A 21,986-nucleotide genomic window follows, 5' to 3' on the forward strand; every position below is an offset into this window, starting at 1 on the left:
ACTGAAGGTCGAGGGTCCGTATCCCTCTGGAGCCTTTTATTCTCGTGTAACACTTGTTTTATCATTAATGATACATAATCATATTTATTGTTTCATAAATATATCGGCTCCTTAGATTAGTTGGTTTGAGCGCCAGTCTAGTAAACTGAGGGTCGAGGGTCCCTATCCCTCTGGAGCCTTTTATTCTCGTGTAACACTTGTTTTATCATTAATGATACATAATCATATTTATTGTTTCATTAATATATCGGCTCCATAGCTCAGTTGGTTTTAGCACCAGTCTAGTAAACTGAAGGTCGAGGGTCCGAATCCCTCTGGAGTCTTTTATTCTCGTTTAACACTTGTTTTTCATACTTATTGTTTCATTAATATATCGGCTCCCCAGCTCAGTTAGTTTGAGCTCCAGTCTAGTAAACTGGAGATCTAGGGTCCGAATCCCTCTGGATTCTTTTTATTCTCGTTTAACACTTGTTTGATCATTAGTGATACATAATCAAATTTATTGTTTCATTAATATATCGGCTCCATAGCTCAGTTGGTTTGAGCGCCAGTCTAGTAAACTGGAGGTCGAGGAACCGAATCCCTCTGGAGCCTTTTATTCTCGTTTAAAACTTGTTTTATCATTAATGATACATAATCATATTTATTGTTTCATTAATATATCGGCTCCATAGCTCAGTTGGTTTGAGCGCCAGTCTAGTAAACTTGAGGTCCAGGGTCCGAATCCCTCTGGAGCCTTTTATTCTCGTTTAACCATTGTTTTATCATTAATGATACATAATCATATTTATTGTTTCATTAATATATCGGCTCCATAGCTCAGTTGGTTTGAGCGCCAGTCTAGTAAACTGAAGGTCGAGGGTCCCTATCCCTCTGGAGCCTTTTATTCTCGTGTAACACTTGTTTTATCATTAATGATACATAATCATATTTATTGTTTTATTAATATATCGGCTCCATAGCTCAGTTGGTTTGAGCACCAGTCTAGTAAACTGAAGGTCGAGGGTCCGTATCCCTCTGGAGCCTTTTATTCTCGTGTAACACTTGTTTTATCATTAATGATACATAATCATATTTATTGTTTCATTAATATATCGGCTCCATAGCTCAGTTGGTTTGAGCACCAGTCTAGTAAACTGAAGGTCGAGGGTCCCTATCCCTCTGGAGCCTTTTATTCTCGTGTAACACTTGTTTTATCATTAATGATACATAATCATATTTATTGTTTCATTAATATATCGGCTCCATAGCTCAGTTGGTTTGAGCACCAGTCTAGTAAACTGAAGGTCGAGGGTCCCTATCCCTCTGGAGCCTTTTATTCTCGTGTAACACTTGTTTTATCATTAATGATACATAATCATATTTATTGTTTCATTAATATATCGGCTCCATAGCTCAGTTGGTTTAAGCGCCAGTCTAGTAAACTGGGGGTCGAGGGTCCGAATCCCTCTGGAGACTTTTATTCTCGTTTAACACTTGTTTTATCATTAATGATACATAATCATATTTATTGTTTCATTAATATACGTGCTCCATAGCTCAGTTGGTTTGAGCGCCAGTCTAGTAAACCGGAGGTACAGGGTCCGAATCCCTCTGGAGCCTTGTATTCTCGTTTAACACTTGTTTTATCATTAATGATACATAATCATATTTATTGTTTCATTAATATATCGGCTCCATAGCTTAGTTGGTTTGAGCGCCAGTCTAGTAAACTGGAGGTCGAGGGTCCGAATCCCTCTGGAGCCTTTTATTCTCGTTTTACACTTGTTTTATCATTAATGATACATAATCATATTTATTGTTTCATTAATATATCGGCTCCATAGCTCAGTTGGTTTGAGCGCCAGTCTAGTAAACTGGAGGTCGAGGGTCCGAATCCCACTGGAGCCTTTTATTCTCGTTTAACACTTGTTTTATCATTAATGATACATAATCATATTTATTGTTTCATTAATATATCGGCTCCATGGCTCAGTTGGTTAGAGCGCCAGTCTAGTAAACTGGGGGTCGAAGGTCCGAATCCATCTGGATCCTTTTATTCTGGTTTAACACTTGTTTTATCATCAATGATACATAATCATATTTATTGTTTCATTAATATATCGGCTCCGTAGCTCAGTTGGTTAGAGTGCCAGCCTAGTAAACTGGAGATCGAGGTTCCGGATCCCTCTGGATCCTTTCATTCTCATTTAACACTTGTTCTATCATATATGATACATAATCATATTTATTGTTTCATTAATATATCGGCTCCATAGCTCAGTTGGTTTGAACGCCAGCCTAGTAAACTTGAGGTCGAGGGTCCGAATCCATCTGGAGACTTTTATTTTCGTGTAACACTTGTTTTATCATTAATGATACATAATCATATTTATTGTTTCATCAATATATCGGCTCCATTGCTCAGTTGGTTTGAGCGCCAGTCTAGTAAACTGGGGGTCAAGGATCCGAATCCCTCTGGATCCTTTTATTCTCGTTTAGCACTTGTTTTATCATTAATGATACATAATCATATTTGTTGTTTCATTAAAATATCGGCTCCATAGCTCAGTTGGTTTGAGCGCCAGTCTAGTAAACTGAAGGTCCAGGGTCCGAATCCCTCTGGATCCTTTTATTCTCGTTTAACACTTGTTTTATCATTAATGATACATAATCATATTTATTATTTCATTAATATATCGGCTCCATATCTCAGTCGGTTAGAGTGCCAGTCTAGTAAACTGGAGGTCGGGGTTCCGAATCCCTTCGGAGCCTTTTATTATTGTGTCACACTTGTTTTATCATTAATAATACATAATCATATTTATTGTTTCATTCATATATCGGCTCCAGAGCTCAGTTGGGTTGAGCGCCAGTCTAGTAAGTTGGATCGAGGGTCCGAACCCCTCTGGAGCCTTTTATTCTCGTTTAACACTTGTTTTATCATTAATGATACATAATCATATTTATTGGTTCATTAATATATCGGCTCCATAGCTCAGTTTGTTTGAGCGCCAGTCTAGTAACCTGGAGGTCGAGGGTTCGAATCCCTCTGGAGCCTTTTATTCTCGTTTAACACTTGTTTTCTCATTAATGATACATAATCATATTTATTGTTTCATTAATATATCGGCCCCATAGCTCAGTTGGTTAGAGCGCCAGTCTAGTAAACTGGAGGTCGAGGGTCCGAATCCATCTGGATCCTTTTATTCTCGGTTAACACTTGTTTTATCATCAATGATACATAATCATATTTATTGTTTCATTAATATATCTGCTCCGTAGCTCAGTTGGTTAGAGTGCCAGTCTAGTAAACTGGAGATCGAGGTTCCGAATCCCTCTGGAGCCTTTTATTCTCATTTAACACTTGTTTTATCATTAATGAGACATAATCATATTTATTGTTTCATTAATGTATCGGCTCAATAGCTCAGTTGGTTTGAGCGCCAGTCTAGTAAACTGGAGGTCGGGGGTCCAAATGCCTCTGGAGCCTTTCATACTTGTTTTATCATTAATGATACATAATCATATTTATTGTTTCATAAATATATCGGCTCCATAGCTCAGTTGGTTTGAGCGCCAGTCTAGTAAACTGGAGGTGTAGGGTCCGAATCCCTCTGGAGCCTTTGATTCTAGTTTAACACTTGTTTTATCATTAATGATACATAATCATATTTATTGTTTCATTAATATATCGGCTCCGTAGCTCAGTTGGTTTGAGCGCCAGTCTAGTAAACTGAAGGTCGAGGGTCCGTATCCCTCTGGAGCCTTTTATTCTCGTTTAAAACTTGTTTTGTTATTAATGATACATAATCATATTTATTGTTTCATTAATATATCGGCTCCATAGCTCAGTTGGTTAGAGCGCCAGTCTTGTAAACCTAAGGTCGAGGGTCCGTATCCCTCTGGAGCCTTTTATTCTCGTTTAACACTTGTTTTATCATTAATGATACATAATCATATTTATTGTTTCATTAATATATCGGCTCCATAGCTCAGTTGGTTTGAGCGCCAGTCTAGTAAACTGGAGGTCTAGGGTCCGAATCCCTCTGCGCCTTTTATTCTGGTTTTACACTTGTTTTATCATTAATGATACATAATCATATTTATTGTTTCATTAATATATCGGCTCCATAGCTCAGTTGGTTTGAGCGCCAGTCTAGTAAACTGAGGGTCGAGCGTCCGTATCCCTCTGGAGCCTTTTATTCTCGTTTAACACTTGTTTTATCATTAATGATACATAATCATATTTATTGTTTCATTAATATATCGGCTCTATAGCTCAGTTGGTTAGAGCGCCAGTCTTGTAAACTTAAGGTCGAGGGTCCGTATCCCTCTGGAGCCTTTTATTCTAGTTTAACACTTGTTTTATCATTAATGATACATAATCATATTTATTGTTTCATTAATATATCGGCTCCATAGCTCAGTTGGTTTGAGCGCCAGTATAGTAAACTGGAAGTCGAGTGACCGAATCCATCTGGAGACTTTTATTCTCGTGTAACACTTGTTTTATCATTAATGATACATAATCATATTTATTGTTTCATTAATATATCGGCTCCATAGCTCAGTTGGTTTGAGCGCCAGTCTAGTAAACTGGATCGAGGGTCCGAACCCCTCTGGAGCCTTTTATTCTCGTTTAACACTTGTTTTATTATTAATGATACATAATCATATTTATTGTTTCATTAATATATCGGCTCCATAGCTCAGTTGGTTTGAGCGCCAGTCTAGTAAACTGGAGGTCGAGGGTCCGAATCCCTCTGGATCCTTTTATTCTCGTTTAACACTTGTTTTATCATTAATGATACATAATCATATTTATTGTTTGATTTATATATTTGCTCCATGGCTCAGTTGGTTAGAGCGCCAGTCTAGTAAACTGGAGGTCGAGGGTCCGAATCCATCTGGATCCTTTTATTCTCGTTTAACACTTGTTTTATCATCTATGATACATAATAATATTTATTATTTCATTAATATATCGGCTCCGTAGCTCAGTTGGTTAGATTGCCAGTCTAGTAAACTGGAGATCGAGGTTCCGAATCCCTCTGGATCCTTTTATTCTCATTTAACACTTGTTTTATCATTAATGATACATAATCATATTTATTGTTTCATTAATATATCGGCTCCCTAGCTCAGTTGGGTAGAGTGCCAGTCAAGTAAACTTGAGGTCGAGTGATCGAATCCCTCCGGAGCCTTTTATTCTCGTTTAACACTTGTTTTATCATTAATGATACATCATCATATTTATTGGTTCATTAATATATCGGCTCCATAGCTCAGTTGGTTTGTGCGCCAGTCTAGTAAACTGGAGGTCGAGGGTCCAAATCCCTCTGGATCCTTTTATTCTCTAATAATCTTGTTTCATCATTAATGATACATAATCATATTTATTGTTTCATTAATATATCGGCTCCATAGCTCAGTTGGTTTGAGCGCCAGTCTAGTAAACTGGAGGTCGACTGACCGAATCCCTCTGGAGCCTTTTATTCTCGTTTAACACTTGTTTTATCATTAATGATACATCATCATATTTATTGGTTCATTAATATATCGGCTCCATAGCTCAGTTGGTTTGAGCGCCAGTCTAGTAACCTGGAGGTCGGGGGTCCGAATCCCTCTGGAGCCTTTTATTCTCGTTTAACACTTATGTTATCATTAATGATACATAATCATATTTATTGTTTCATTAATATATCGGCTCCATAGCTCAGTTGGTTTGAGCGCCAGTCTAGTAAACTGGAGGTCGAGGGTCCGAATCCCTCTTGAGCCTGTTATTCTCGTTTAACACTTGTTTTATCATTAATGATACATAATCATATTTATTGTTTCATTAATATATTGGCTCCATAGCTCAGTTGGTTAGAGCGCCAGTTGTAAACTGGAGGTCGAGGGTCCGAATCCCTCTGGAGCCTGTTATTCTCGTTTAACACTTGTTTTATCATTAATGATACATAATCATATTTATTGTTTCATTAATATATCGGCTCCATAGCTCAGTTGGTTTGAGCGCCAGTCTAGTAAACTGGAGGTCGAGGGTCCGAATCCCTCTGGAGCCTGTTATTCTCGTTTAACACGTGTTTTATCATTAAGGATACATAATCATATTTATTGTTTCATTAATATATCGGCTCTATAGCACAGTTTGTTTGAGCGCCAGTCTAGTAACCTGGAGGTCTAGGGTCTGAATCCCTCTGGAGCCTTTTATTCTCATTTAACACTTGTTTTATCATTAATGATACATAATCATATTTATTGTTTCATTAATATATCGGCTCCATAGCTCAGTTGGTTTTAGCGCCAGTCTAGTAAACTGGAGGTCGACGGTCCGAATCCCTTTGGAGCCTTTTGTTCTCGTTTAACACTTGTTTTATCATTAATGATACATAATCATATTTTTAATGCTGCATTAATATATTGGCTCCATAGCTCAGTTGGTTTGAGGTCCAGTTATTTACACTGGAGGTCGAGGGTCCGAATCCCTCTGGAGCTTTTTATTCTTGTGTAAGACTTTATTTATCATTAATGATACATAATCATATTTATTGTTTCATTAATATATCGGCTCCATAGCTCAGTTGGTTTGAGCGCCAGTCTAGTAAACTGGAGGTCGAGGGTCCGAATCCCTCTGGATCCTTTTATTCTCGTTTAACACTTTTTTTATCATTAATGATACATAATCATATTTATTGTTTCATTATTATATTGGCTCCATAGCTCAGTTCGTTAGAGCGCCAGTTTTGTAAACAGGAGGTCAAGGGTCCGAATCCCTCTGGAGCCTTTTATTCTTGTGTAACACTTTATTTATCATTAATGATACATAATCATATTTATTGTTTCATTAATATATCGGCTCCATAGCTCAGTTGGTTTGAGCGCCTGTCTAGTAAACTGGAGGTCGAGGGTCCGAATCCCTCTGGAGCCTTTTATTCTTGTGTAACACTTTTTTTTTATCATTAAGGATACATAATCATATTTATTGTTTCATTAATATATCGGCTCCGTTGCTCAGGTTGTTAGAGTGCCAGTCTAGTAAACTGAAGGTCGAGGGTCCGAATCCGTCTGGAGCCTTTTATTCTCGTTTAACACTTGTTTTATCATTAATGATACATAATCATATTCATTGTTTCGTTAATATATCGGCTCCATAGCTCAGTTGGTTTGAGCGCCAGTCTAGTAAACTGGAGGTCGAGTGTCCGAATCCCTCTGGAGCCTTCTTTCTCGTTTAACACTTGTTTTATCATTATTGATACATAATCATATTTATTGTTTCATAAATATGTCGGCTCCATAGCTCAGTTTGTTAGAGCGCCAGTCTAGTAAACTGAAGGTCGAGGGTCCGAATCCCTCCGGATCCTTTTATTATCGTTTAACACTTGTTTTATCATTAATGATACATAATCATATTTATTGTTTCATTAATATATCGGCTCCATAGCTCAGTTGGTTTGAGCGCCAGTCTAGTAAACTGGAGGTCGAGGGTCCGAATCCCTCTGGAGCCCTTTATTCTCGTTTAACACTTTTTTTATCATTAATGATACATAATCATATTTATTGTTTCATTATTATATTGGCTCCATAGCTCAGTTGGTTAGAGCGCCAGTTTTGTAAACAGGAGGTCGAGGGTCCGAATCCCTCTGGAGCCTTTTATTCTTGTGTAACACTTTATTTATCATTAATGATACATAATCATATTTATTGTTTCATTAATATATCGGCTCCATAGCTCAGTTGGTTTGAGCGCCTGTCTAGTAAACTGGAGGTCGAGGGTCCGAATCCCTCTGGAGCCTTTTATTCTTGTGTAACACTTTTTTTTTATCATTAATGATACATAATCATATTTATTGTTTCATTAATATATCGGCTCCATAGCTCAGTTGGTTTGAGCGCCAGTCTAGTAAACTGGAGGTCGAGTGTCCGAATCCCTCTGGAGCCTTTTATTCTCGTTTAACACTTGTTTTATCATTATTGATACATAATCATATTTATTGTTTCATAAATATGTCGGCTCCATAGCTCAGTTTGTTAGAGCGCCAGTCTAGTAAACTGAAGGTCGAGGGTCCGAATCCCTCCGGATCCTTTTATTCTCGTTTAACACTTGTTTTATCGTTAATGATACATAATCATATTTATTGTTTCATTAATATATCGGCTCCAAAGCTCAGTTGGGTAGAGTACTAGTCTAGTAAACTGAAGGTCGAGGGTCCGAATCCCTCTGGGTCCTTTTATTCTGGTTTTACACTTATTTTATCATATATGATACATAAGCATATTTATTATTTCATTAATATATCGGCTCCATAGCTCAGTTGGTTAGAGTACCAGTCTAGTAAACTGGAGGTCGAGGGTCCGAATCCCTCTGGATCCTTTTATTCTCGTTTAATACTTGTTTTATCATTAATGATACATAATCATATTTATTGTTTCATTAATATATCGGCTCTATTGCTCAGTTGGTTTGAGTGCCAGTCTAGTAAGCTGGAGGTCGAGGGACCGAATCCCTCTAGAGCCTAGGAGTCTGCTTTTAAACACTTGTTTTATCATTAATGATACATAATCATATGTATTGGTTCATTAATATAGAGGTTCCATAGCTCAGTTGGTTAGAACGCCAGTCTAGTAAACTGGAGGTCGAGGGTCCGAAGTCCTCTGGAGCCTGGTATTCTCCTTTTAAACACTTGTTTTACGATTAATGATACATAATCATATTTATTGTTTCATTAATAAAACGGTTCCATAGCTCAGTTGATTAGAACGCTAGTGTAGTAAACTTGAGGTCGAATATCTGGAGCCCTAGTATTTTCTTTTAAATATTTTTTTATTTTTAACATGGAGGTCACCACTTTTGAAGGCCCTGAATCCACTCAGGGATAAAGAGTATTGCATGTACAGTAATCAGTTTGATAGTTTCATGGTAATCGTTAGTATTGGGGATTTGATTAAGTGTGTTACTTTAGGGGGCGATTCATCAGGAATTTGTTTATATGTGACTTGAAGACATCCAAGTTTTAGTCAGGTGGGAAACAGGCAAACGGAAGAGAGGTCCACAGGCGTGCACTTTTAAGAAAGAAGCTTTGTTCATGGTATCTACGTTTTTTATTTAGGCACAAATAAAGTATGAGGGAAGTGATTGACGGTTGTTTCCATGGAAATTATTATAAAACACAAACAGGGTCGCAATGTCTCTTCTGTTGGAGAGGGGTTCAGCGAAGAGAAAAGGGCATCATCCACTAAGCTACGAAGTCTATTTTGTATTCTGTCAAGGAAGGATAGGCTGTTTTTGCAGCTCCTGCCTAGATGTGGCCGTCTTACTTCATCCTTGGACGTAGTTGGCTTTTATATAGATAGAGAATTGCATCAGCAGTGAGATATCTTCTGGAGCGGTAGAAGGATCCTACCATTTTTCCAGCGACTGTGGCCACAGATAATGTACATGTTCTATTTCAGATCAGGAGTAAAGGTCAATCCCAGAAGCTTGTCATACATGGAACCTCCCCTAGACGAGAGTCATCGATTTCAATTGATGCGGAATGTTGGTCAGATTATTTATCATGTAAAGATAGGAGCTTGGTTTTAGATGCATTAAAAGTAATCAGCCACCTCTTCCCCCACTATTCTACACGCTCAAGATCAGAGGAGAAAGAATCAGAGAGAACTTTGTCATTTACATCCTTAGATGTGTTGCCATAAGTGGTCGTGTCATCAGCATAGGTGTCAACGAATGATTTAAGTATGTGCTTTGGGAGATCATTGATGTAGAGAGTTGGGCCCAGGATGGACCCCCGAGGGACTCCATCATTAATGCTTTGGGCCTCTAATTTCTGCCCATCAACCACAACTCTTTTTTTTTCTTTTTTTTTTTTTACATGGAGTTCACCACTTATCAAGGCCCAATGGCCACTCAGGGATAAGGGTTATTGTGTGTACAGTAATCAAAGGGATAGTGTAGCAATAGTATTGGAGAATTGGTAAGGTGTCATTACTTAGGGGGGGTGTTGTTCATCAGGAATTTGTTTGTGTTGGACTTGAAGACAACCAGGTTGAAGTCGGGAGGGAAACAGGCAAGTGGAACAGAGTTCCACAGGCGTGCACTTCTAAGAAAGAAGCTTTGTTCATGGTATCTACGTTTTGATTTAGGCACAGATAGGGAGTGGGGAAAATTATTGACGGTTTCAGCTAGTCGGGTGTTTTTTGCGAAAGATTGGCGAGGGGGGACCAGAGAATGGAGCTCAGACGAGCACCTGCCATGGAAAAAACGATAGAACAATGACAGGCTCGCTACGTCTCTTCTGTGGGAAAGAGGTTGCAGGGTAGAGAAAAGGGCATCCCCCACCAAGCCACGGAGTCTATTTTGTACTCCGTCAAGGCAGGATAGGCTGTTTTTTGCAGCCCCCGCCCAGATGTGGCAGCAGTACTCCATCTTTGGACATACTTGGATCTTATATAGATAGAGAATTGCATCATTAGTGAGACATCTTCTGGAGCGGTAGAAGGATCCCACCATTTTCCCAGCGACCTTGGCCACAGACTTGATGTATGTGTTCCATTTAAGATCAGGTGTAAAGGTCAAACCCAGGAGCTTATCAAATCTTGGGGCCTCCGTTAGACGAGAGCCATCCATTTCAATTGATGCCAGATGGGGATCAGAGCGTTGATGATGTAGAGATAGGAGCTTGGTCTTAGATGCATTAAAAGTAACCAGCCACCTCTTTCCCCACTGTACCACGCGCTCAAGATCAGAGGAGAGAGAATCAGAGAGAACATCATCATTTACGGCCTTTGATGTGTTGCCATAGATGGTCGTGTCATCAGCATAGATATCAACGAAAGATTTTAGTATGTGTTTTGGGAGATCATTGATGTAGATCAGGAAGAGAGTTGGACCCAGTATGGACCCCTGAGGGACTCGAGCATTAATACTGTGGGCCTCTGATTTCTGCCCATCAACCACTACTCTTATGAGCCTATCAGATAGAAATGATTTAATGATAGAGAGAACACATCAGTTATACCGTAGCTGGAAATCTTGTGTAGTAGGCCTTTCTGCCAAACCTTATCGAAGGCCTTTGATATGTCGAGAGCAATTGCCCTAGAAATGAAGCCTTTGTCGAGAGATTCTCTAATCCTATGCTGTAGATCTAGCAGTGCGGAAACCATATTGCATGTCGCTAAGAAGGTTATTTCTGCTGAGGTGGTTGACTACTTCTTTATTTAATATGGACTCCAGCAACTTACTCATGACACACAGGAGACTTATTGGTCTGTACCTAGAGTGAGATGACTTTTCACCTGAATTCTTAAATACAGAGCATACTGATGAGGTTTTCCAGGGTGTTGGGAAGCACTTCTCCTTAAGGCAACACTTAAACAGTTTTGTAAGTATGGGAGCAAGTTCTGCTTGAAGCTTTTTTCAACACTATAATTGGAGTGCCGTCAGGGCCAGTTGCTTTACTAGAATCAAGGTTCTTGATTAGCTTGGCGACCTCACTCACAGATATTTGTATGTTGCATAGCGTGTTGTCTGTTATAGGAGGAAATACGGGGAATTGATGGCCTTGGTTGCATAGAGTAGAGTTAGCTGCAAAGTTCTTGGCAAATAGTTTGGCCTTGTCTGATGCTGACGAGATAACCTCAGGTCCATTGATAATGGTTGGGATAGAACGCACGCTTCTGTTCAGGATCCTGTCTGCTATTTGCCAAAACTGGTGGGAACCAAGTTGCTGCTCAGCTAGTTTGGATTTAACAGACTGAGCATATAGCTCTCTTGCATTTTTTATTACTCTTTTACAGAGGTTGTTGGCAGTCCTGAAAGCAGCTTTAGTCTCAGTGCATTTATTACGTTGGTAGCTATGGAAAAAGTGATTTCTGTGCGCAATGGCAGCAGCACATTCTGGGGAGAACCATGGCTGGCTGTTAGGTTTTGTTGGAATTGTTTGGATGGTATGAATCAGTTTATGTCTACAATTAACCATTTGGTCAAGTCTGATACTATAGAGGACACATTCTTTTTAAACATGGAATGCAGAGTTAGATCAGATATAAATGTACGGAAGCTATCCCAGTCAGCCGTAGAGTATCGATATACAATACGGTGGAGAGGTACATCTAAAGACTTGTTGCATTTCATTTTTATCTTAACTGATACAACTGAGTGGTCGGAAGATCCAAGTGGAGATAGAACGGAACATGAACATAGCTCAGGGGAAGTTGTGAGAAAAAGGTCTAGACATATTGACCGGTAGTATCGGGCACATGTGTGGGCTCGTGAACAATCTGGGTGAGGTCATAAGTTATGGCAAAATCATGACAGAACCTCCCCTCATCATCTGTCTTGTTCGAGTAGGTTAGCCATTCCACATTATGGACATTGAAGTCACCGCAAATGTGAATGTTAGCCAAAGGATGAGCAGACAAAATATGGAAAATTTTCTCAGATATACTCTTAAAGACAGTAACTCCGCTGTTGTGGGGGGCGATATAGGGCAAATATAAATGCGGTGGTGTAAGCAAGTGCAACCCAGAAGCACATATAAGGTAAATTAGGGTCTTCTCTGGAGATATCTCTACCACCCGGAAAACCATCTTTAATGTAGGCACATATTCCATGCAATCTTGAGGGTCAGATTTAGACGTTAAGTTAGAGTATCCATTAATTATGAACTCGTCTAGCGAAGTGGTCGGCCCTCTGCCAGTTTCACTTAGGAAGGATATGTCCGGTTTCATCTCCTGTAATTGGGTTTCAACCTCTGGAAGGTTGGAACATAAACCCCTGATGTTGGAGAAGGAGACATGGTAGTGGGGGCTCACGTTGGAGGATGGGGTTCTAGGTTTATTATCCTAGCTTTTTATCTGATTCATGATGAAAAAGCGTGTTTATCGTATTATGAATGTAGCGGTTCCATAGCTCAGTCGGTTTGAGCGCCAGTCTTGTAAACTGATAGTCAATGGTCTGAATCCCTCTGGAGCGTTATACTCTTCTTTTGAATACTTTTTATCTGATTCATGATGAGAAGCGTGTTTAGTGCATTATAAATGTAGCGGCTCCATAGCTCAGTTGGTTAGGGTGCCAGGTCGATGGGCGTTGTACTCTCCTTTTGATTACATTTTTTATGCTTCATTATAATTAAGGGGTTTGTATTACTGTACACATAGATTCGAAAAAGTTGTCAAAAAACAAATATAGAACAAATAAATGTTATCAAAGGCAAGATAAGTTACTTTTCTACCTAACTGGATATAATTCACGTGTTTTTATTCAGTGTAACATGTTTATTCAGCTCGAAAAACATGCAATGTTTACCGATGTATTGGAAAATTCAAAATGGCAGCCGACTGTCTCTCGGAGAGGGTACGTTTGGGAAAAGGTATTATAAATAATAAACTAGACAAAATACTGTTAGAAAACAACCGAATACATGTCAACTTATGTCACGGTAACATATATTGAGCGAATTTCTAACAGTATTTTGTCTAGTTTATTATTTATAATACCTTTTCCCAAAGTACCCTCTCCGAGAGAGAGTCGGCTGCCATTTTGAATTTTCCAATACATCAGTAAACATTGCATGTTTTTCGAGCTGAATAAACATGTTACACTGAATAAAAACACGTGAATTATATCCAGTTAGGTAGAAAAGTAACTTATCTTGCCTTTGATAACATTTATTTGTTCTATATTTGTTTTTTGACAACTTTTTCGAATCTATGTGTACAGTAATACAAACCCTAATTAAGCATATCTATCGCTTTTTTAATATATCGGCTCCATTGCTCAATTGGTTAGAGCGCCAGTCTAGTAAACCAGATGTCGATGGCTGGAATCCCTCTGGTGCCTTGTACTGTTCTTTTAATTACTTTTTAACTGATTCATGATGAAAAAGCATATTCATCACATTATAAATGTAGAGGCTCCATAGCTCAGAGTGCCAGTAAACTGAATTTTAAGAGGAATTCGAACCCTGAACCTTCAGTTTACTAGACTGGTGCTCTAACAAACTGAGCTATGAAGCCGGTATATTTAAGATGCAATAAATATGCTTTTTTTTATCATGAATCATAAAAAATTAATCAAAAGAACTGCACTTGGCTGCAGAGGGATTCGTACTCACATTTTTAGTTTACAAGACTGGTGCTAAAGAAAAGATTTATTATCATTAATCATAAAATGTATTAAAAAAATCTGCAATCGGCTTCAGACCCTCGACCTCCAGTATACAAGACTGCCGCTCAAACAAACTGAGCTATGGAACCGCTCTATTTATAATGCGATAAATATGCCTTTTTTATCATGAAAAAATTAATCGAAAGAACAGCACGTGTTCCCAGAGGGTTTCCGACACTTGATTTCGAATTTACTAGACTGGATCTCTACCTACTTTCATTTTTTAACGAGGACGTACATTGTACAGATTTTTCTGTGTTTGATTTACTTTTGATTCCCGCCATAAGTGCCAATCTGGATAAGCACCCAATATTGTTTTCTTTATTGGATAAATATTTAGAAGTTGTATTCAAATGTGCCTTTCTCCAGAGGTATAGACTTTATTTTCCACACGTTACGATCTATTTCAAAATTGTAAGTGAAAACGCAAATTGATATTTTTTTTTCTTTCTTTTCCTTTCTTTACAGTCACATTTAAATCATAAATAAATTTAGGTGCTTGTTAAGATTTTTTTTTAAATATGTGGGATAAGCAAAGCAACAGTACTTACTTGTCATGTCAAAAATAATATATCCAAAATTTACAAAAATTCATGGCATAGAAAATTATTTATTGTTAAAAGTAATTTTTACGGAAAATTGGGGGCAAGCGTTTCTTAGATGTGAACACCTTGAAGATTGCAAATACAGGGGACATATTTATTTCCATTTTCGCTACTTTAATGGCTGACATATTGTTTTTGACCATAGCGATAGACGTTTTTGTACTAAAATACAATAGCAGTAGTTCTACTCAATGAATTTTCAGAATTTTGGGATATGTTTTTATTTTCGACATTACAAGTAAGTATTGTTGTTTTTGCTTAAAATTATATATTTAAAAAATCGATCAGTAAATTTTCACTTGGTTTCAACCTTAATATTTTCCTTTAAAATGACGACTTGGATAAGTTTTTGGGATGCTGAAAACGAATATCGCATTTACGCAAATAAGTAGTTTTCCGGATATTAAGCAATGTAATTCGTTATGTTAAAAGTGTGCCAATAATATGCGCGCTTGCACGTACAGCAGTTGCCACTACTTTTAACATAAGGAATTATGGCAAATGTGTAGTTTAACGCCGTAAATTATTTAACTGACAAAAAATTATAAAACCTATTTATTTTTATAGAAAAAACATTATTAGACCCTAAGGCTGAAATAAAGCCCGAAAAAATTTCATTTTTTTTTTTTTTTCATCATTTTTATTAGACTAAGTGTACGACAATCGAGGCCACCATATTGCTTTAAAAATTTGGCCTTTCTAAAGTTTAGCAGATTGGCCTTTTTAAGGACGAATTTGGCCTTTTTCGCGTTATTTCATGAACTGTTTTTTGCCGCTATATATATATATTTTTTTTTTGTAATGAAAGAGCGTAAAAAAGGCCAAATTTTGCCTAAAAAAGGCCAACTTTGGCCTAAAAAAGGCCAAATTTGGCCTTAAAAAGGCCAATCTGCCAAACCTTAAAAAGGCCAAATTTTAAAAGCAATACAGCGGCTTGGCTTCGATTGTTGTACACTTAATCTAATAAAAATAATGAAAAAATAATAAAAATTAAATTTTTTATGGTTTTATTTCAACCTTTGGGTCTAATAATGTGTTTTATATAAAAATAAATAGTTTTTATAAATTTTTGTTTGTCAAATAATTTACGCCGCTAAACTACACATATACCGGAATTATATTGCTTACTATCCGGAAAACTATTTATTTGCGGAAAATTTAAATGCGATATTCGTTTTCAGCATTACCTGAAAACCTACAAGTCGTCATTTTAAAGGAAAACGCTAAGGTGGAAACCAAGTAAAAATTCAGCAATCGAACTGTTGATACTTTCTTTGCAAGTACATAAAAATTTGGGTATTATTTTACTTTAAGGCCCGTCTCACGTTCGTATATAACAAAATATAGATTTCGGTGTGCTAAAAACGAATCCGCAAACCGTTTCCGTCGCAAAAAAAAAATAGTTTCCATGATATACAGAAATTACTTTTTCGAGAAGTGGGTGATTACTTCTCCATGTAAATTTAACTTAAAATGAGCACCTACTTTCTGGCCACCTGAGAGAGGGGGTATTTTTTTTTGTGTGTGTTTATTGGCTACAAAGGTTCTTGCTTGATTTCTTTTGCATGGTATCAACCTTTGAACTTTGGAACTCTTTTCCATTTCACAGCCTAGCCTTTGTTTACCCTACGTGCGAGCATAAATGAAGGCTGTTAAATGTGTACTCGCGTACCAAACTGCCTTGCCACAGTGTAGTATTGGCGAAAAATTTAAATTAGACGAAAAACAAGTAGTTTTCCAAATATTAAACCATGTGATTCTATATGTTATCACGGGTGGCCATTTTGTACGCGCAAGCGCGCATATGGTTTCCTCGTGTCTTTATTGAAAGATGAAAACAAAAAGAAATCGAAAAAAAACTTTTAGCCAATAAACACTAAAAAAATGCCCTCTCTCTCTCTCTCTCTCTCTCTCTCTCTCTCTCTCTCTCTCTCTCTCTCTCTCTCTCGGGTGGACAGAAAGTGGGTGCTCATTTTAAGTAAAATTTACATGGAAAAGTGATCACCCATTTTTCGAAAAAGTAATTTCTTCATATCATGAAACTGTTTGCAGATTCGTTTTTAGCACACCGAAATCTACGAAAAAAGTATTTTGTTATATACGAACGTGAGACGGACGGGCCTTAATGTAAAATTTTACCAAAATTTGTACCGAAAATTTATTGTTTATTGTTTTTTTGTTTTTGAGAAAAGATTTTGTTTCGTGTTTACAAGATTATAAATAAAGCTTATCATTTTTAATTAATGTTTCAATGGTGATCTTCGCAAAGCGTAAGACGGTAAAGACAGTTAGTATTTTGATAACAATCGAATAATAATAATTTAAGAATTGGGATAGGTAGGTAGGGGTTATTCGTCGTATAATTTCTCTGTGTGTGTGTGTGTGTGTGTGTGTGTGTGTGTGTGTGTGTGTGTGCGTGGGTGCGTGCGCACGCGCGTGTCTGTGTGTGTGTGTGTGTGTGTGTGTGTGTGTGTGTGTGTGTGTGTGCGCGTGTTTAGCCAACCAATCAGTTACGAGTTGGACTTTAGGATTGGCTATAAAAACAAAAATAATGTTTATTGATACTGTTTTCATTCTTTTCATTTCCTGTCAGGAGAACCAGGTTTTAATCGAGATAAACTCACTTAAAGGCTGTATTGATTACAGCTACGGAAAACTTCATTCATGTTTTTCAACCGTTTTTAAATTACGATATTTTTTTACGCTTGGAAGTTTATTTCGAGGGGGTTATTTATTGGTTGACACCGGCAAGTTATCGGTGATAATTACAATTAGAAGTCTGTTTATATCCGTGATCATTCGTTTTTTTTTGTTTTTTTTTTTCTATATTTTTTTTTTTAAACGTCATTAAAAAAAAAAAAAATAAAACCAAGGAAATACGAACGAATAAGTCGCGACATAAAAAAAATTTTAAACTTATCATCAAAAATGAAAAGAAAGAACATAGACGCGTGTCTCTCCATTTTTTTGGTCGGATTTATTTGCTGGTGTTTTTGTTGGACGATACCACATGTATCGGCGATGGCCGACGACGACAACTTGCCGAAATTATTATTGATATCTTTCGACGGATTCCGATGGGATTACATGTCGCACCCGAATGCGCGCCTCGGGAATTTCACCTGGATCCAGAGACACGGGGTTCATGCCGAGAGGGGCCTTAAAAACGCTTTCATCACGAAAACCTTCCCGAACCATATCACGTTGGTGACCGGACTCTACGAAGAGAGCCACGGCGTGGTTGGCAACACCATGTTCGACCCCGTCCTAAACGAGACCTTTAACAGCGGGACGGGTCAAGTGAGTGAGTCGAAGTGGATGGACAACGGGGGGGAGCCGATCTGGGTGACCAACCAAAGACAACACAACATGGCCCGCAGCGGGGCCGTTTATTGGGTTGGAGACGGGGCCATCATCAAGGGTTTCCGCCCGTACAGATATCTCGAATTTGATCCGGACAACCTGTTGACTTTTCAAAAACGCATCGACACGATAGTCGATTGGTTTACGGACCCCCTCTATCCGATCAACCTAGGTGTGTTGTATTTCGAGGAACCCGACGCCACGGGCCATAAATTTGGGCCCTATTCGAAAGAGATAGACCTGAAATTAACCGAACTGAACGATTTAGCCGGGTACCTGATAAAACGCTTAAACGAGACTGGTTTATTAGGAAAACTCAACGTGGTCATAACCAGTGACCATGGTATGAGCCTGACCCCATCGGACAAAATTCTCAATTTAGATAATTACATCAACCCTGAATCGTACAGAATTTTCCAGTCGAACCCGATTGCAAATATCCTGCCCAACGACGGTAATTATTTTATTTTCATTTTTAACATTTCTTTGTTCTGCTATGCGAGGGGACCCATATCGGTCCGAATATTCATGGCTAGAGATTCACGGAACAAATCAGGATACTTCTGCAGTTTACAGGCCGTATTGAAATAACGTTATTAGGGTTTGTATTACAATCCACTGAGATACGAAAATTTGCCCAAAACAAATATATAACAAATAAAGATACTAATGCAGCAGAGAATGATGATCCGCGCTATTTTTTAAATCGTATTTCCACGTTTAATTAAAGTTTTATGTGTTTTTTTTTAAATTCAATTGTAAGGTACAAAACACCCTCCCATGTTAAGAATGGCTTTTTAAATAATAACGTTATTATTTCAGCATGGATCACTCTCTGCATGAGTACCCAAATAAAAATTACCGAAGGTAAGATGAGTTACTTTTCTACCTAACTGCATAAGTTTTTTGTGTTTTTATTTAATGTAAAATGTTTATTCAGCTCGAAAAAAAAAACAAGTAATATTTGAAGCCATCAAAATAAGAAATGATGGTAAAGCCACCCAATAAATGTTACCGTGACATTTATTGCGTGGGTTTCTACCACCATTTTGTTTTATTTCTTATTTTGAAGTGAATATCGAGACTTCAAAGATGTAAAGAGACGGCATTTTTTTTTTTTTTTTTTTTTTTTGCTTTCCGGTAGCGCTCAATATTACTTAATTTTCGAACCGAATAAACATTTTACATAAAAAAAAAAATAAAAATAAAAAAAAAAACACTAAAAACTTATTCAGTTAAGGTAGAAAAGTAACTTATTTTGCCTTTGATAACTTTTATTTGTTATATATTTGTTTTTGACAACTTTTTCGTACCTCTGTGGATTGTAAAACAAACCCCGTTATTATTTAAGAACCCTTAACATGGGAAAGGTTGGGGGGGGGGCTTCTTTGTTAGCTCTGTCTGTACTCTTAACTAACAATTTAATGAATAAAATGATACTGTAAAAAATGAATCCTATTAAAAAAAAAAATGAATCCTATTAAAAAAAAAATATATCAAGGTCCATAAACTGCAGAAGTACCTAAACCAGAAATGGCCGAAGCAGTTTATAATTTGAAAGCCGTGAGAAGAAAATTTGCAGACGACATTAAAACGTCAGAATGCAAAAAAGGTTATTGTTGAGCATTTTGGCGGACCTGAAAAATCTTGCCGCCTCCCTCTTTTATTTTTTTTATTTTTTTAATATTCAATTTTTTTTCAGGGGAATGTTGTCGAATGAACACTAGTCTACTAGATTATCAAAAATTAAAAAAAAGTTTTAGTCAATATTTAAATATTTGTATGGGGTGCTCAGTTTCTAATGCAACGTTTTAGTAAATCGATCACCCATTTTAGAACCATCCGATGTTTTTATTCCCAATTTAGCCTTTTTTAAAAATAGTTTAACCTTTTTTTTTTTATTTCGTTTTTTTAAAATAATCTAAAAAATGCTAAATTCGCGAAATTTGCGCTAAAAACATGGCTCTAAAATGGGTGATTAATTTATTAGAATATTGCATTAGAAACTTAGCACGCATTGCAAATATTTAAATACTAGCAGGGGCGTTGCTCGGGTGTTTGGAGGTGTATGCTGTGCAAAAAAAAGCAAAAAAAACAAAAAAAATGGTTAATTTTTTAAAACTTTGACCCCTATTATGACCCTTTAAAATTTATAGTTTCGGGCTCAAATCACTTTATTAAGTTAGATCCATGTTCAAGGAACCTATATCTAAAATTTCAAGTGTCTAGACCCAAAATTGTCGGAGGAGTTTGGTAGAGTTCTTAAAGGTCAAATCGTTGAAATTTGACCCCTTAACAGCCAAATTTCTGGCTGACACCCGTCACATCGATTTTCCCAAATCTCAGTACCCGGTATTTCAAATTTCGAGTCTATAGACTAAAAATTGACAGAGTTATTGCGTAGGGAAATGTACACAGACAGACACACAGACAGACACGTTCACTTTTATAGATATATAGATTGATTTTTTTCCCCATTTTGATAATCTGGTAGACTAGTGTCTATTCGATAATATTCCACTGAAAAAAAGATGAAAATAAAAAAAAAATAGAGAGGGCAGGGGCAAGATTCTTCCAACCAAATATTAACAAAAATATAGAAAAATCTTTGTAAGTAACTCGTCACTGAATGAAAATGTCATATTCCAAAAATCACTTAAATTGATCAAGTAGTTTTTCATATATATAATCAAGAAAATTAAATTTTCTGCAGAAGCGAGAACAGTCTCGCTCTGCCATATTTAAAATTCATCACTAGTTGCTTTCTTTCTGAACAACCTCTCCAGAAATAGATCAAAATAATCCTTGTAATGGCTACAATTTGCTAAAAAAACGTAAGACTTTTTTATATAAAAAAAAAGGTGCTTATGCACTTATGTTACGGTGCTATTTTTTAAAATGGTATTTTCAAATTAAATTCAAGTTTTCCAATATCTTTTTTATTATTATTAAATTGTGAGGTGAAAGTACTGAATGATTATAAAACACTCTTCCCTCTCCATGTTAAGAATGGCTTTCTAAATGTTTTTTTCAGCATGGTAGCATAAGTACCAAAAAAACTTGATCATTGCCCAACCCTGATCTTACCCCAAATTAACCGTTTTAGTAAATATACTTTGAACATGTATTAAAAATTGCCGAAATAAAAAAAAGCTATGGGACAGTAAGCTATGTAATATTTGCCCGTAAGGTCACACGTTAAGAGAATCTTCTATCATCCAGTGCCTATTTTTGGCACTTTTTACCACCATAGTGTTTCAATCAAGTCATTTGTTTTCCTAGTTTTGCATATGAATTACAAAATATCTGATATTTCCTCAAAACCTGTAGCCTTGATAGATTTTACAGCAAGGGGAGACTAGATTCCAAATACTTCTGTATCTAAGGCAATTCTCTACCTGTATAAGAGTCAAGTACGTCCAAGGATAGAGTACTGCTGCCACATCTAGGCAAAAGCTCCCAGGAGCTTATCCTGCCATAACAGAGTTCAAAATAGACTTCGTAGCCTAGTGAAGATGCCCTTTTCTCTTCCCTGCAACCTCTTTCTCACAGAAGAGACATTGCAAGCCCGTCTCTGCTTTATCGTTATTTTCATGGCAAGTACTCGTCTGAGCTCCAATCTATGATTCCTCCTGGCCTGACTTTCACGAAAAACACTCTAGCTGAAACCACTATCAATAATTTTCTCCACTCTTTAACTGTGCCTAAAACTAAACGTAGATTCCATGAACAAAGTTTCTTTCTTAGAACTGCACACCTGTGGAACTCTTCTGCTTTCCTGCTTTCCAACTGCCTACAATATGGTTGTCGTCAAGTCCGTGAACAAGTTCTTGATTAGTCATCTCATTGAGTAATCTAATTTATCCAAT

General features: G+C 37.2%; 1 protein-coding gene and 1 non-coding gene across 2 annotated transcripts in view; both read left to right on the forward strand.

Moving 5' to 3' along the window:
* The first annotated feature begins 5,831 nt into the window (after positions 1-5,831).
* On the forward strand, positions 5,832-5,903 carry Trnay-gua (transfer RNA tyrosine (anticodon GUA)). The gene has a single exon. It is a non-coding gene; the product is annotated as a tRNA-Tyr (tRNA).
* Positions 5,904-17,320: 11,417 nt separating this feature from the next.
* The window catches only part of LOC145287722 (bis(5'-adenosyl)-triphosphatase enpp4-like), an 88,609-nt gene continuing 83,943 nt past the window's right edge, over positions 17,321-21,986 (forward strand). The window contains exon 1 of the mRNA XM_080135473.1: positions 17,321-18,571. Coding sequence (XP_079991599.1) covers positions 17,683-18,571 — 889 coding nt within the window. The 5' untranslated portion in view covers positions 17,321-17,682. The remainder of the gene's footprint in view (positions 18,572-21,986) is intronic.

Source organism: Euprymna scolopes, chromosome 11 (assembly GCF_053919585.1).
Source record: "Euprymna scolopes isolate OS-2025 chromosome 11, ASM5391958v1, whole genome shotgun sequence".
NCBI lineage: Eukaryota > Metazoa > Mollusca > Cephalopoda > Sepiida > Sepiolidae > Euprymna > Euprymna scolopes.